The sequence below is a fragment of the Heterocephalus glaber genome, unplaced genomic scaffold (genome assembly GCF_053883595.1).
Source record: "Heterocephalus glaber isolate CG9 unplaced genomic scaffold, H.glaber_assembly_v1.0 deba00001446, whole genome shotgun sequence".
Lineage (NCBI taxonomy): Eukaryota > Metazoa > Chordata > Mammalia > Rodentia > Bathyergidae > Heterocephalus > Heterocephalus glaber.
The window spans coordinates 6,903,134-6,919,139 of NW_028258298.1; the positions used below are offsets into that span (position 1 = coordinate 6,903,134).

A 16,006-nucleotide genomic window follows, 5' to 3' on the forward strand; every position below is an offset into this window, starting at 1 on the left:
CACCAGGAAGTGACCCTTTTGCCCTTCTCCTTCAAGCTTTGTGCACCCTCCCTTTGGCATTAGCACTGATGGTCACCTCCATCCATAAAACATTTTGTATTAAGTCAGAGTTTACTACTAAGATAATATTTCATATTTATGTGGGTCTCCCTTAGATCTTGGTGATAAATGCTTTTCATTATGTTATGTATTAAAACAATGCAAGGGACCAGTATTATCTCTTTAATCACAAATGATCTGTTAAGAAGTTGAATATTTTTCTTGTCAGGATTGTTGCACTGTTGTTTAAATGATAATCAGTATTTTTAATTTTCAAAACCACAAATACAGGATTTCAGAATTTAGAATTTTTCCTAAGACGGCTTTTTAAAAAAGCACCTGTCAGATGGTAATGCTCTGAAAACATAACTTCTCTTCTTTTTAATATTGTATAGTATTTTATATTTACTAGAAGAGAGCAGAAATCTAAAATCACTTACATTAAGTTTACATTTAAGAAAATTACAGGAGGAAAGACTTGAAGGAAATGGTCTTGAGTTTGTATACGTCCTTCCTTAGTAAGCCCAGTTCTTATTTGGGAATGTATAGCCAGATCAAATTACATTGGGTCTAGAAAACTGAAATGGTTTCTTAATTAGCCCCCTGTACTTGGGAGGGCATTCTCAAAGGTAAGATGAACTAGTACTAGTAATATTAGCTCCCAGTTCGCCACACTTACAGAGTTAGGTGCTTGGCGGCTATCATTTCATGTAAGCATCTTAGGAATCTGAGTGACAGCTGTTACTGCTGTTCCCATTGCAGAGTGAAAGGAGTCATGATTTCAATAAATACTTTGCTTGAAATCTTGCAGTTAGGAAGTGCTCTAGGGACTGTAACCCCTAGGTCTATCTGAGTTCAAGATCTGTGCCCTTAATTTACTATACTGAAAGTCTGGTCTTTGGCAAAGAAAGATTCCAGAACTTTATCCTGTAAAGGAACTTCATTATTGGTACCATATCTATGAATACAGACCTTCTCCCCTTCACTTCCTTCCAACTCCCACCCAAAAACACCTGTCACTATATCAGTATTCCATACCAGACTTTGTAGTAATAAACTGCAAAAGATTATGTGGCATTTAAATGAATATGATTATATTTTAATCTAATTAAAAAGAAAAATCTACTGAAAAGTTTTCACAAGATTAAGATTAAAGTTCTAAATTTTCAGATTTCTAGAAATTAATGCAGTACTTTGAAAGTCCTACTACCTTTCATGTATCTGAATTTGTAAGCTATGTGTTTACTACACTTTAATTTAATGAGCAAATTATAAACATTTTCCTGGGAAGTACTGTATTTTAAGCCTCTTAGGAAATACTACCAATTCATCTTGCAAAAATGAGCCCAGATAATTTGAAAACTCTTAGCAGATTTAAAAATCTATAATCTATATATTACATCCCATTATAGTTTTAAAACACTTCTAGCATCAGGAATTTCTAGCCACCTTATGTTTCCTCCTACTTGCTTCTGGTAAAATGCAAATCTTCCTTTTGTTCTGTTTTTAGAAATTAAATTAGTCATAGTCTTTTATATAATAACTGAATCGGTAGTCACCAAGTTAAAAAACATTTTATTTTGTTTTTGCAGTGTTGAGCAAAACCACTCACATTTATTTCAATTTGTAATTAAATTTTTAAAATAAGTATCAGTGAACATTTTGAGCAGAAGAAAAGTATAGCTTATTCATACCAACCTCAAATCACGTAATATAAATTTGAGCCTTCTTTGCTGTTTGTAACAAAATCTGTAGCTTCTGGGAAAGTAAATGTCTAAACATGGATAATAAGAGAGTCTTATCTTAACCTAAGGACCATTTTCTCAGAGAGTGTGATTTTTAAAGCTGCAGTGTACGTGCAGGCCACATGTTGTCACAGTTTGTGGGCTCCTCTGGGAAGGGCAGCCGTGTGGTGTGGCTTTGGTTTCATTCTTAACCTTGAAGAAGAGAGAGTTTCATTCAAATAGCCAAACATGTTAGGTGTGTTATTCAACATGAATTGTGCTAGGTAGTCTACAGAAGTCAGTTGCCTGTTTTGTGCTTTCTCTTTTTCCAATTGCATTGTTCTTATCTCTTTTATGTGAAAGTTTCTTTTCTGGAATTTACTTCAGATTTATTTTCTATAACCCTTGTCATTTGTGTTTCAGACAGTATTGCCTTTTGAAATGGCTTTTCCTTTCCCTCGTCAGTAAATGGAAGCCTGTTGGACTTACGTAACTGCCAGTAGCTTGCCCATTTTTCAGTCAAGAGCTATTACTGCCGATGCCATTTTAAACACAGCATACAGTGAACATGGCATTTCTGGGATACCTGGTTTCCTCCCTTTGAGGTTGGAATGTTCAGATATCAGGCTGTAGCTGTCCACATTCCAGAACCTCATTCCTAAGCTGGTCCTACAGATTTTCTCTTTAGCAGCCTCTTACAGCTGTTACCTACATCACTTAGAGTACTGTTTTTTCTCTTACTTCCAAAATTGTTTATAATATGTTGAGCAAAATTGATTCTGTACTTCGTGTTCCTCAGTAACTTCAACCGATTATTAAAGATTGAGGCTCACTTTATCTAAAGAATATTTTGGATATATACTATATATAATACACACACATACTTGGGGAAGGAGGGGGAAGGAGAGGAATACAAAACTGAGCAACTATTATATTCTTGATTTCAAAATTAGAAGCTAAATTTGATGGTGTCTGAAGAGTAAGGATTTTGGTTTTTGAATAAGCATGGTAGAATATAATGTTCAGAAATTCTGAATTTTACGGATAAAATTTACCTTGTTTTTTCTTTTAATACTCTGAATTCCTAAAACCCAGATTAAAAATTAATCCTTATAATGTCTATGCTAATACTAATAAAAGCAGTACTACAGACATTGTACTGTTATCTAAGAATCTGGAGGCAAATAAACAACAGCGTGTCATATGGTATGATCAACAGCTGTGAATGTCTTTAATAAATGAAGATGGTCCAATTTATATATCAAGTCCTGGATATAGTTATATAAAAACTCCTTATTACTATTTTAAACATTCATAGACCAAAGTAATTTTTAAAGTACTTAACCTAATATACTATACAACTTTTAGTAGTACTCTTTTTATCTTAAATTCTTATGCCAGCCTTTCCCAAAATGATTTGGAAGGCCTAATTTTTTTTTACAAGGCTTTCTGTTGAAGTTTTAAATGATGTCTCTTTATCCTCCTGGTAAATTATTATAAAACAAACATAATTTCTATAGAAGGGCTTTTCATCCTGTTTGAATGTCATATTTTCTCAGATACCTAATGATTTCTTAGGTATTTTCATTGAAATCTAGAATTCATATTGCCTAGTTAAACTTCTCATTGTTTTGTTAAACTGAGATCTTGCCAGGCACTGTGGTATATGCCTATAATCCCAGCACTTGGGAGGCTGAAGCAGGAAGCTCAGAAGCTCCCAAGTTCAGGCCCAGTCTTGGCTACATAGTGAATTCAAGACAAGCCTGAATGACAAAGTAAGACTCTGTCTCGAAAAAAAGAAAAGAAAAGAAAGAAAATTGCCGTCTAAATTTGTTGCTTTCCTTGTCTAAAATCTTACAGTGAATTATTTGCAGAATTAAGGCTAAAACCTTATCTCCATGTTCATGATTCTACACATGCCTAACCAGCAAAAAGTATGATGCATGATGGGATGGATGGCCTTCATCTGACTACAGATTGAACATCCCTATTTAGAAAAATTCCAAAATTTTTGAGCACCAATAGAATGCCACAAGTGGACAGTTCCACATCAGACCTCATGTGATGAATTAATTGCAATTAAAATGTAGGCATACTATAATATTATATGAAATTATCTTTAGGCTGTGTATATAAAGTGTATATGAAATGTAAATGAATTTTGTGTTCAGATTTGTGTTCTATCCCACATATTGCTCATAATATACATGTATATATCCTAGAATATGAAAAAAAAGTGAACTCCAAAACACTTCTGGTCCCAGGCATTTTGGATAAGGAATGATCAATCTGTATCTGTCTTATTATTGGAAAGCCACAAAAGTTTTCAATTACTGGGTCATTGGTTCAAATATTTTTAAGTCTTCAAATAGAATTACTAACATTTTACGCTTACTCATATAATCTATACATTTAGATACAGGATAGTACCAAATGGACTAACAAAAAGTAATTGAAATTTGAGTATTGGGTTATGATAATTAGAAGCATATACATAGAAGTGAGGAAAGGTATACGGTATCCTTATTCTGGGTCCAAGGATGTAGCCCAGTGATAGGAATGCTCCCTAATATGCATGAAGCCCTGGATTTGATCCCCTTACTGCAGCAGCATCAGCAGCAACAACAACAAAAACAGTGTCATTATTCTGATAACTCTTAGTACAGTTAAGTCCTTACACAGAATGTCAAGGAGGAGGAATGTAAGGAATGTAATGGGGAGGTCATTATATTTTATTTCATATACCTGACCTGACATAAACATTTAAGGTGGTAATTCTAGTGATTAGAGACTCATTTATATTTTGGATTTAAATCATGTGAAGTGTGATATTAACACAAACTGAGATAAATTTGTTAATGCACATAAAGCCCTGGCACATAGTAAATACTCAGTAAACATCAGTATATTATAATTATTCTTATGATACTACCACAATTTTAAAAGATTTTCCCGCTTTTTTGTGAGGGGGGTGGTATCCGACTTAAGATTTGGGAACAGGCCAATAGGGGAAGCCAAAGAGAGTGCTGATCTTGCACCAAATAAACTAGAAAATTTACAAAGAGAAAAATAGAGACAGTGATGGAATTTCTTGGGCATGTCCTTATTTTATTAAATAAAAACTTACTGTGAAAAAGCAGCGTATGCATTATTGATACTCACTTATCATCCCATATATGTAAACTTTGACATTATTGTGAATTTTCTCATTAAATAAATAATGTAAGTTACTTCATATGTATGTCTCAAAGTACCAGCTGCTTTAAAACAGTGAGCCCTATTTGGTTTTTAATTTTGTTTCATATTTTGAAGAAGGTGAAGAAGTATATAGTACAAATCTAAAAATTGTTGCATTGAGATGGAGAAATTATGGCTATTTCCTTTGTATGAATATTTATGGTGTCAGTATAAATAAAAAGTAGTTTCCTTAAATTTTACATTAAAATAATCATGTTATTGTGAGAAACTTCTTCACTCTGATTTGGAGGGTGTTTTCTATAAAACTGAAAATAACTTCTCATCAAAATTATTCATCTGTATTTTCAGTCATTCACTGAATAATGATATAAAAAACTTAAATCATTATTCATCCTTTATATTAAAGCCACTTAATATACTGTAAAAGAGAAAAAGTTGTAAGAAATTCTGTATTTCAGTTACTGGAAAAAGTGTAAGTTCATTTTCTTTAACATTTGAATTACATTGGAATTTTGTTCAGCTATCTAGAAATTTTTCTTTAAAAGATTTGTAGAGTTAATTAAAGTGAACCACAGCTTGCTTTATGAGTTCAACTGTTTGAAAATCAAAGTTTTGTTAAATTTAAACCAATTTAATTGATATACTCAAGGTTATAGACTAAATAATTATTTCCCAGCTACATGCTAATTAAATTTATTCAAAAGCTTTATTTCTTAGTTGCCCAAAAATCTTTTCAGGTTATACGACAATACATGCCAAAAATAATTTAATTATTGTATCTCCTGCCAATATCCCTTTTAATAAATTTGAAAATACTAAGTGATAAAATTTATCCATTTAAGACTGTAATTGTTAATCTGTTATATTCCTTTGCCACTATTTAAGACATCAGCAACCCACCATAGTTTTTCCATTTTTTAGAATTCTTTTTCTTCACTTGCACCCTCTAAAATTCTCTAGAAATTCAATTCGAATGTTTACATTTTCAGTTTTTATGTCTTTTACAGTTTCTCAGAGGAACTTTGCCTTGGCGTACAGCTTCTGCTTTCATATTGTCCAGTCTGTTGCACTTCATCCCAGAGAAGAATACAGGGGAAGTAGGAGTAAAGAGGATTTGTTTTGTTTCATTTTGTTTGCTTTTTGGTATCAGGGATCGAACTCAGAACCTTGTGTTTGCAAGGTAGGCGGCGGCACCACTGAACTAAATCCTTAGTTTTATCCATCAAGGAGGAGACAGCCAAACAGAAAAATGGACAAAGGGCATGAACAGTTATTTCAGTATAGAAGAAAACTGATCATTAAACATAAACAACATGTGGTTACCCTAACTACCAATCACAGAAGTGCATATTAAAGTGAAATATATTTTCCTGATCATCGGATTGTCAAAAAGTGAATAAAGCTCACAGCACAGAATGGGAAAACGATGTGAAGAATGGGAACTTAGAAATACATCCTGTGGTAGTGTATTACTGATAAATCATTTTAGAAACTATGAATATGGTGAAAAGGTGGCATACATCACAGCCCAAAAGTACTGCTCAACGTGGGTGCCAGAGAAGGCCTCTCACTTGTGTATAGGGAAGTGTACTTATTGGGTTTCTCAAGACAAAACTGAAACAGCAAAACCTTGGAAACCCTACATGATAGCAGGAGATTGGAGATGTAAGTGGCGATGTATACTTATAAGGGAAAATTATAACATAATTGAAATGAATATACTGAGCCAAAAGTGCTGTACCACAGATAAATCTCAAAATACACAGTGTTGCAGAAAGTTTGATGTTGCATGATTCAATTTCTGTAAATTTTAAAAAGCATAGAGAATGAGAATTTATTGTTTTTGGCTTAGTATACATGTAGTCAATATAAAAACAATGGGAATGATAAATACTGAATTTAGGATAAAGGCTATGTATGGAGAGAATAAAATTAGGGAAAGATACACAGCTTCAACTATCTGTGGTGCTTTTATTTTTTAACTTAAAAAGAAAATAAATCCAATGAAATAATGCAACAAAATATTAATGGTTCAAAAAACTAGATAATGAATATTCACTATTATTCTCAAACTTTTCTGCTTATAAAATTGTTGAGTGATTTTTCAAAGTAAGTGTACTTCCCATGGGCTCTGGTAACTTCTGTCTGTTTCCCAGCTCCTTATTTTCCAGGGCAGTCATACTCCACGCCTATTTCTCCTAATCGTGCTTTCAGTTGGCTTGTCCTGAAAACATTACTGAAGACTTGAGTACAAAGCTAAGTACACAGTTGCTTTCAAAATAATAATCAGGTTAAAACTGAGCACAACACAGTGGCCTTTTGTGTCAATAGTTTGTAGTTGTTATTTCCTTACAATTTACTAAATTTTCTTTTGAAGAGCAGAATTTTTAGAACACTAGTCCATTTGATCAATTAAATAGTTGTCTACAGAAAAATCTTTTCTTTGTGTTCACTGTTGAGGATATTGTTATGCTTTAAAGGCATGTTATGGAGTTTCAAATTAAGATTAACATCTTTTCCTACTTACTTACTATAAAATTTTGAAGCATGGAATAGTAACTTAGAATGATAGGATTTGGGGATGTTCTAAGAGAGCCATAAATACCATGTACCCCAGTTGCCTATATTTGTATTCCTCTCTGTTAAATTTGTACCAAGTGGTCATCTAATCTGTGTTTGAGACCTGAGTAAAAAACAGGCTACTGTATACAATGTGTGAACATTCACTGGATTTTAAACATTACACTTATACTTCATTATACCTTCAGTAAAATGAGCACAATCTCCACAGGTATTATATATCTCTACTACCCTCTAATTCTGTCTGCTTGACTTTTCAAATTTATTACAGATCTTACAACTTTATACACATAATCAAATAAACTTAGTGCTGGACTATTACTAGTCACAGGCCATCTTCCTTTACACCCTCAGAGATTAATCCATGCCCAGACTTGTCTTACATTAGTCTAGAGATTTCCGAGAAGCAATTTCCAGAACTCTAGTTGGGGCGATGTATTATGAGAAAGCAAGACTACTGTGGGATTGTTTGAGAAATATTCTACTGTGTAATTAGAAGCCCGGGTGTCCCACCTCCTTGCCAAGGTTTACTGTGGTTTACAGAGCTGTGCGTTTTTAGTATCTCTGATTATTGGTATCATAAAGATCTACCTTGGAGATACTCAGTTGTGTGTCATACTGTGAAAGTTTGTAACTGCCAGAAAGACTGGTCTGGTAGGGTTTGTCTGAGGTTTATAAAAAGATTTCAGGTAAAAGATCTGGAATAAGTTAGGATTGTGGCATAAGTTGGATTTTAACTCTAGGAAAATATGCTTTACTTTTGTCTAGGTATCATTTTGTACTTTATTTTTGATACATTTTATCTGTGGAATTCCATTGTTATCATTTATTGTTTCTAACCCAGCATATTTGATGGACCTTACCCTTCACAGGTTCCCTTCCCCCTCTATAGAAATGGGTTTGTAAGCACTTAACTATTATAACCAAACTCTTACCTTCCTCAGTAGAAGCCTTATGACAGCATTTTATGGTTCTGCTTCTCAAAAGGTAGTAATTGGTAACATCACACAGGAAGTGGGGGTAGTGACAGTGCTTATGGCCAAAATAAGTTCATTTTGGCCACTGTAATGCAAATGGGAAGGAAGTTTAAAATGAAGAAAATTAGTATGACAAGATATTTATATTTGTATTTGTAATTGTTACTAAATTCTCAATTCTGAGTATAATTAAATTGAATGATTTTATTAGTTTAAATATCCAATGCAATGATTAATGTGTTGATAGAAAACTGGTTATTTAATTATGGATGCCAGAGGTTCTCACCACTACTCTATTACAGTGAGAGTGCCAGTTATAATATTAGTAGCAGCCAACTCCCAAACTCTGCAGAACATAGTTTAATCTTCTTTTGAAAGCTTAGATACCACTGAAGACACTGTTATTTTAGTGTCAGATTGGGATATAGACTGGCAAGAGGAGACTGTCACCTCTCAAGTTTGCATGTGAAGTCCTGACTTTTTTAGTAATGATTTGAGAATGGTATTGGGAGCAAGATGGTGGCATGGAGTAGAAACAAGGGGCTCATGTAAATCACCAGTATTTGCCAGAGCCCTCGAGTGCCAAATAGGGCACAGCCTTGCTAGCGACATCCTCCACCATCTTAATCTTGTGCTTTTTTGCAGCTGTTAATTAGGTCTTGTGTCACTGTTGAGGAAAAATAAATGTGAACAATCTTTACCACAGTAGGGAAAGATAGCCAACTTTCTTCTTGAGCCAAACTTAACCAAACCAAGAATTAGAATTAAGGCAACTTAACTTAATGTCCTGGAAAGCCAGTTGTATGTAGGCTGCCCTCTTCTGAATGAATGGGATTTTATTGCATATGAGTGTTTGATTGGAGGATCATAATTATACACCTGTTTCCATTAAGTTATAAATGAATTGTGAAGGTCATTGTATAATTCTAGTCAATAATTCAAGACATAACATTGCTAATTGATGTAAAACATTAATACCTACCCTTTTCTGTCAAGGAGCCCAATTCAATATGAAACACTACTTGCTGCAGTTGTTGAAATGTTCTAGCTTCACTTGTGCTGAAAATTGTTGCTTCATTCCTTCCTTTCTTTTGGGGAATGTTGCTATGAAATTGGATATTTATTTGATGTTTTATAAACAAGCATAGTTATTATTTATGATGTTTGAATTGTCCCAAGTCTAGCCAGGAGGTTCTGGCTGCCTTGACTCTTGGGTATGGTCCAGCAGGTTTGATCTGTAGTCTCATTGCATAAAACCCAAACTCTCTGATATGGCTTATAATCTCTCCCTTACCTACCTCTTCAGCCTGTTTGTACAGCTGTCTTCCTAGATCCTTTACACCCTCCTGGCTTGTAGCTCAGAAATTACCTTCTCAGGAATGCTATACCTGACCATCCTATGTAGTGGAGTTTCTTTCCTCTCAAGTCACAGTCAATTCACCCTATTTATTTCCTTATTAACTACTGAAAACAATCTGATAATTACTTTGTTGAGAAAGGAAACAGGTGTATAATTATGATCCTCCAATCAAATTATCAAATAGTCTTAAATTGTTGCAAATCAAACTCTATTTTGGAGGGAAACATTGTTAAATTTTTTTTGAAGTTCATGTGGAAAATGTTTGAAAGTGATGAATAGAAATGGCTTGGTGGCTGTTCTTCAACAAAGATTCTTAATAGATAAACTGCTAGCAACTACTGGAGAAGAAAATTCATCCCAGCCCAATAATACAATATATGTGACAGACTCTGAAGTTGAATGTGCTATCAGTGTCTCACTTACAGATATGAGGGTACATCATTAAATTTTACAGCAAGAAATTTCAGACACAAGAGCGATTGTAATTTACTCAGGATTTCAGATCATGTCAAAGATGGCATCAAAATTATAGTAAGGATTCTAAGTATTAATTTTGAAGAACTGGTATAGAAAAAGAATAAATTTTCCATTTAATCTGTATGCAATATAGAATGACTGCTATGTTGCAGTTTGTCTGGGACTTTTCTGAGTTTTAGCATGGACAGTTTCATGTACTTATCAGGAAACCTCAGTCAGGATCCAACAAGAATGGCAGGTCACCTCCATGCAGTCTGTGGAAAAGATGGTTTGTCTGCAAGAATGGAAAGAAATGAATAGCAAATACTATCTTGTCTGGTCTGGAGCACCACATTCAACAGCCCTTCTGGGCCACAAGTTACTCATGGTGAAGAGTTCCTTCTGGAGCCATCATGGATTTTTATTAAGAATCTACAGTAGGATTGAGTAGAACTCCAGCAGTCATCTGCAAACTATAGAATTGAAGCCACATGGCATGGTCTTCTGTCTTAATAGTTAATAGCTGAGCTCATGGAATTTGTTGCATTAACTTTTAGAGCAATTTTCTCTGTGGGCTGCCTTTCTTAGCAAAAGCTATTTTTCTTGGCATTTGTTTGGTTTTAATTCTTTCACTGTTATCTTTCTAATATATAAATTAGTGGAAATACTGTCCCAATTATTAATTTACTTGTATTTTGCCTGATCTACAAAAAATTTAAGGTGATAGGTTTAATATAATCTAGATGACTTTAATAGAAGACTTGATGTTTGTGTGGTTTTTGTATTTATATAACTGTAAAGTTGACAAATGTGTTTTATATCATCCGGACATTGTCCTCTTTGTAAAATGTGAAGGAGGGGATTTTCCTTTTTCTAGTGTACTCATAAAATTACAATTACTGTGAAAATTTGTAACCATCAAGAAAAATATTTTAGAAATGAACTAGAAGTGCAAACTACCTTTACACTTTTTTTTGTTTTGTTTAATTTTTTATCTATTTATTTATTTTTGTTGTTGTTGTTTCTTTCCTTTACACTCTTTTAAGACTTAAGTCTTACTTCTTATGAAGATCTCCAAAGTGACTGATTAAAAGTAAAAATTAGACCCTTCTTGTAATCCTGTAGCGTCCTTGAGTATACATTGGGAAGATAGCTGGTTTAGCAAGTTTGATTTGAAGGTCATGGATTCAGCACTGAATGAAGTTTGCTCATAATACCATCAAGTAAGATCACATGCTTACTTCAGAAGAAAATGCAAAATTATGAAGTTTTTTATAATTTTTATAGTATGTAACATTAGCTACATTTCTGTTGATATTCCCCTACAACTTATAAAATATATTTGTTATAAATTACGGTGCAATCAGCCTGTTGAGATGTCTAGTTTTTTTATCATGAAGAGTAAAATATAATCTCTTGCCACAACTGAGGTATTTTTCTCTTTATTATTTTTTAGTGTCTAAAAAGCACGGCAAACTCATTACTTTCTTACGAACATTCATGAAGTCTCGTCCAACAAAACAGAAGCTAAAGCAGCGGGGGATCTTGAAAGAGAGGGTGTTTGGTTGTGACCTTGGGGAGCATCTTCTGAATTCTGGTTTTGAAGGTAAAAGTAAAATTTGTAAGCTTAGAATATCAGTTTCTGACCTTTCCCTATTGGTTTTTTATAACTAGTTGTCGAGAATACTGGCAAATGGTGCCTGTTTCCTTTCAGTTCTGCAGTACATATTGGGACTTCTCAGGGACCCTTCTTAGCTCTGGGCAGAGCTGGGAGTCTCAAAATTCACTGTAGCATCTGGTCTGTTTAGGAAGAGTACCCTGTGCACACAAAGAACACAGCAGCATTGTAACTCACTCTGCATTGTTTCTTTTATCTGTCCAGATAGCTTATTTAAGTTGGTCCGAAGGTTGTGGGTTATTGTTAAACAGATAGCTTATTTAGCCAGTTTTCCTCCTTCCCCCTTTTTTTTTTTTTTTGGTGATGGTACTGGGGATTGAAGCCAGGGCCTTCACAATGAGCTATATCTCTAGTCCCATTTAAATATTTTTTTGTTTTTGTTTATTAACCCAGGGTCTAGGTTGTTGAGGCTAGACTCGAATTTTTGATCATCCTGGTTCAGCCTCCACAATACTGGAATTATAGTCATGTGCTACCATGCAGAGCTCTGAAATTTTTATTTTCTCTATAAATTAAATTCTGAATCAAGAATTTGTGATTGAATTACTAGATGGAGGCCCAGGATTTAGCTCAGTGGTGTCGCACCTGCCTCGCAAGCACAAGGTCTTGAGTTCAATCCCCAGTATCAAAAAACATAAAAACAGTGAATAAGTAAATGGAAGGGATTGATGGCTAAGAGGGAAGGGAAATCTTTTCTTTTGATATTATAAAAATGGCATTTTCTGTACCATCTGCTTTAAAGATGCTAGAATGTTAAGGAATTACCTGCTATGTCAAAATAGATGATTTATGCGATTTTAGTTGTGAAAGAACTAGGAAAAGTTCTCATGGGAAAGACTCATGGATTTTTAGATGACCACTGATGGAGACCAGTGATAAATGCCCTCAATAATATCGTGTCCAAATTAAGACCTTATTCCTTACTGTTTAAAAGCTTCTCATGGATGCATTATATGAATTTAATGCAAACTATACCATTTTTGTAAGAGAGCAAAAAGCATATTAATATTATTATTTTTTGGTATTGAGGATCAAACTCAGGACCTTGCGCCTTTGAGGCAGGTGCAGTGCTGCTAAGCTGTTATTCCCAGATTAAGATCAACTTAATATTCTTTCTTAAAAAAAAAAAAACAAAAAAACCTCAAAAAGTCATTGTGGAAAAAAAAAATCAGATAGGATGCAAAATATCTAGTTTTACCAGATATCAGAACAGTATTCAAAACTAAAAGGAGAGCTTTGTGCCAAGGATGAAATATGAATCCAAATAGCTTAGGATATTCAGAAATATTTACCACTATGAGTAAGAAAAGTATGGCTTTCAAGCCACGTTATGAACAACAGTTATTAATAAAAATAATAATGATAATAATAATATGGAAATAAATAGTTTTGAAAAAAGATCCCACTTACACCAAAAATTCTCTAAATATGTAAAGAGAGTTAACTGCTTTAAATGTATGGCATTACCAATATGAATTGATTTTGTTTGGAGGTAAAAGAAGAATAATAGCTTTTTCAGATTAAAACAAAAAAACATAAGGAAAGAGGTGACTTCATATACACACTTTTCATATAATGAAAAATATCAAGTGTGGAAGAGAGATATCATATACTAGGACAAAAACTCTTTTTATGTTTATGATGAAATGTTATCATAATATATGAGAAAATCATTCAGATTTTTAATTTAAATCCCTGAGTGTGCTCGCTTTGGTAGCACGTATACTAATTTAAATCCCTAAGTTAAAGAATGGAGAGAAGAACTTGTCACAAGGTGATAGTAAACAAAATGCAGAAGCATGTTTACTCTTATTTGTAATCATAGAAGTGTTCTTTAGGCAATTTTGAGATACCATTCTACATTGGTAGACATTAAAATAGGAAAGCAGTTTTTCTAAGTTGTCCATTACCATTAAATGTCCATTACCGTTAAAGATAGCAGTCATTTTTATCAGTAGGTGAAAATTGTTGTTTTCAAACAGCTCTGAATTAATGTAGCCACTTTGGAAAACATTTTGGCACTTTATATCAAGAGGCGTAATGACTTTATAGTTTGTTTCATCTAGCAATTCTCCTCCTTAGAGATTTATCCTAATTTTTTAATTAAATAGAACCAAAAGTATTCATTACAGCAAAAAAAATTGAGTAGCCAATTTTAGGAAAAAATTTATACATTACAAACCTATTAAAATTATAAATTTTAATGTTGTTTAAATTATACTATACTATTAAATTTTACTATTAAAATTATAAATTTTAATACAATGAGAAGCCTGAAATGCTATATTCATAAACAGTAGACATAATTTTTTAAAAGTATAAATACATAGGTGATATGTAAAATTAATAATTGTGATAAAGTAGTAGATATGAAAATATCTTTGTTACTTTTTTCCCTTAGATGTCTTGCTTTTTATTTTTAAAAGAAGAAAACTAGAATATTAGAAATGAATTCAGTAGTCTTATAAGATAAAATTCTCTGTTGATACTCTGTCCAGCAGAGAAATTCTATACTCAAATGATTGGAAAAACAACAAATTAACTTGTAATATTAGCATGTAATTGAAATTTGGTAATCTTGAAACTTTGAAGGCTGAGGCCAGATATATTCTAATCGTCATATTAAAATAATTTCCATTTCATCAGGGATGGTGAAAAATGAATATTTGTATGAAAGATATCATTTGCATATTCAAATGAAGACTGAGTTGGAAAAGGGAAGCTTAATGTTTATTAACTGAAATTTTGAAGAAAGTAGATTTTTAATATGAAGATTATTTTTCTTTGCTTAAGAATGTGAGGAATTACCTTTTTAAAGATTTAGACTTCCATATATGTCGTCTTATACCTAGAGTTATATCATGTATCTATGTCTATATCCATGTATACATATATACATTTATATTTATGCACACATAAATGGAGACAGACTATTTTGAAGTCTATATAAAAGAATTAGAATTGAATATATATTTACAATATTTTTAAATCTCCATTAATTAGAATAATCATGTGAAAGAATTATATACATTATGAGGAGAAATGCAAAAGACACATGTAAAATAACAGAAGATATATCATGTGTATAATCATTCTTCCTCACAAGTATTCTGTTTTAGTTTAGGCTTTAAATGTATCACATACTGCTGTTTTGATCAACAGTTGACCACATATAGGACACTCATTGCATAAAATAATGTAGCTGAAAAATTTCTATTGCATTGTATGGTACAGGCTTCAAAAAGTCAAGCTCAGGGGTGAAGGTGTAGCTTAGTGATAGAGCACCTACTTAGTGTGCACAAGGCCCTGGTTTCAGTCCCCAGGACCAGCAAAAAAAAAAAAAAAGTCTAGTACAACACATTACTTTTGTTGGTGGTGATATTGGTGTAAACAAACTTACTGAGCTAACAATTGTATGTAAGTATACCACATACAATTATAATTATGTACATGATACTTAATGATATAAGTGGCTGTAAATGGTTTATGTATTTACTGTTTTGCTGTTTTTGAGAATGTACTCTTGCTTAGTTAAAAAAAAAATTCACTGTGAAACAGCATACCACTTAATGTGTTGTGCTGGCAGCAGCCTCATGCATCTCATACTGTCTCTTGACTGTATTGTACTCTTGTGCTTCAGTCATGTGTTGTTTTGTTTTTGGCTCCAAAGTAAACAAAAGCTACTGTTAAGTCACCAGTAAGAGGCCACACTGATTGACATGGAAACAAAATTAAGAGTGATCAAGGGCTATGAAGGGAGGAAAATAAATGATGGTTATGGTGTGCCAGTCAGGCATGTTCCATCCACCATACCTACAACTTGAAGAGGAACAAAATGATGGCAACAGTTAGAGGGTCTTCTTCAGTGAAGATAACATACTAACAAAACTTCCAGAAGAGCCTTATCAGATAAGGAGAAAGAGCAACCTCGGCTGAAGACCAGGCACAGAATCCTGTCCCTCTTCGCACCATAATGATCACAGCCAAAGCAAAT

At 33.2% G+C, this 16,006-nt stretch overlaps 1 protein-coding gene across 12 annotated transcripts in view; it reads left to right on the plus strand.

The window, feature by feature from the left end:
* Arhgap32 (Rho GTPase activating protein 32) overlaps positions 1-16,006 on the plus strand; it is a 320,258-nt gene that overhangs the window by 267,839 nt on the left and 36,413 nt on the right. For 11 of the 12 annotated variants that reach the window (XM_087214296.1, XM_087214295.1, XM_087214289.1 and 8 more), the window contains one exon: positions 11,791-11,940. In XM_087214296.1, coding sequence (XP_087070422.1) covers positions 11,791-11,940 — 150 coding nt within the window. Of the gene's footprint in view, positions 1-5,447; positions 11,558-11,790; positions 11,941-16,006 lie in introns of those variants that run through there. The other variant, XM_021242813.2, reaches the window with a different exon arrangement.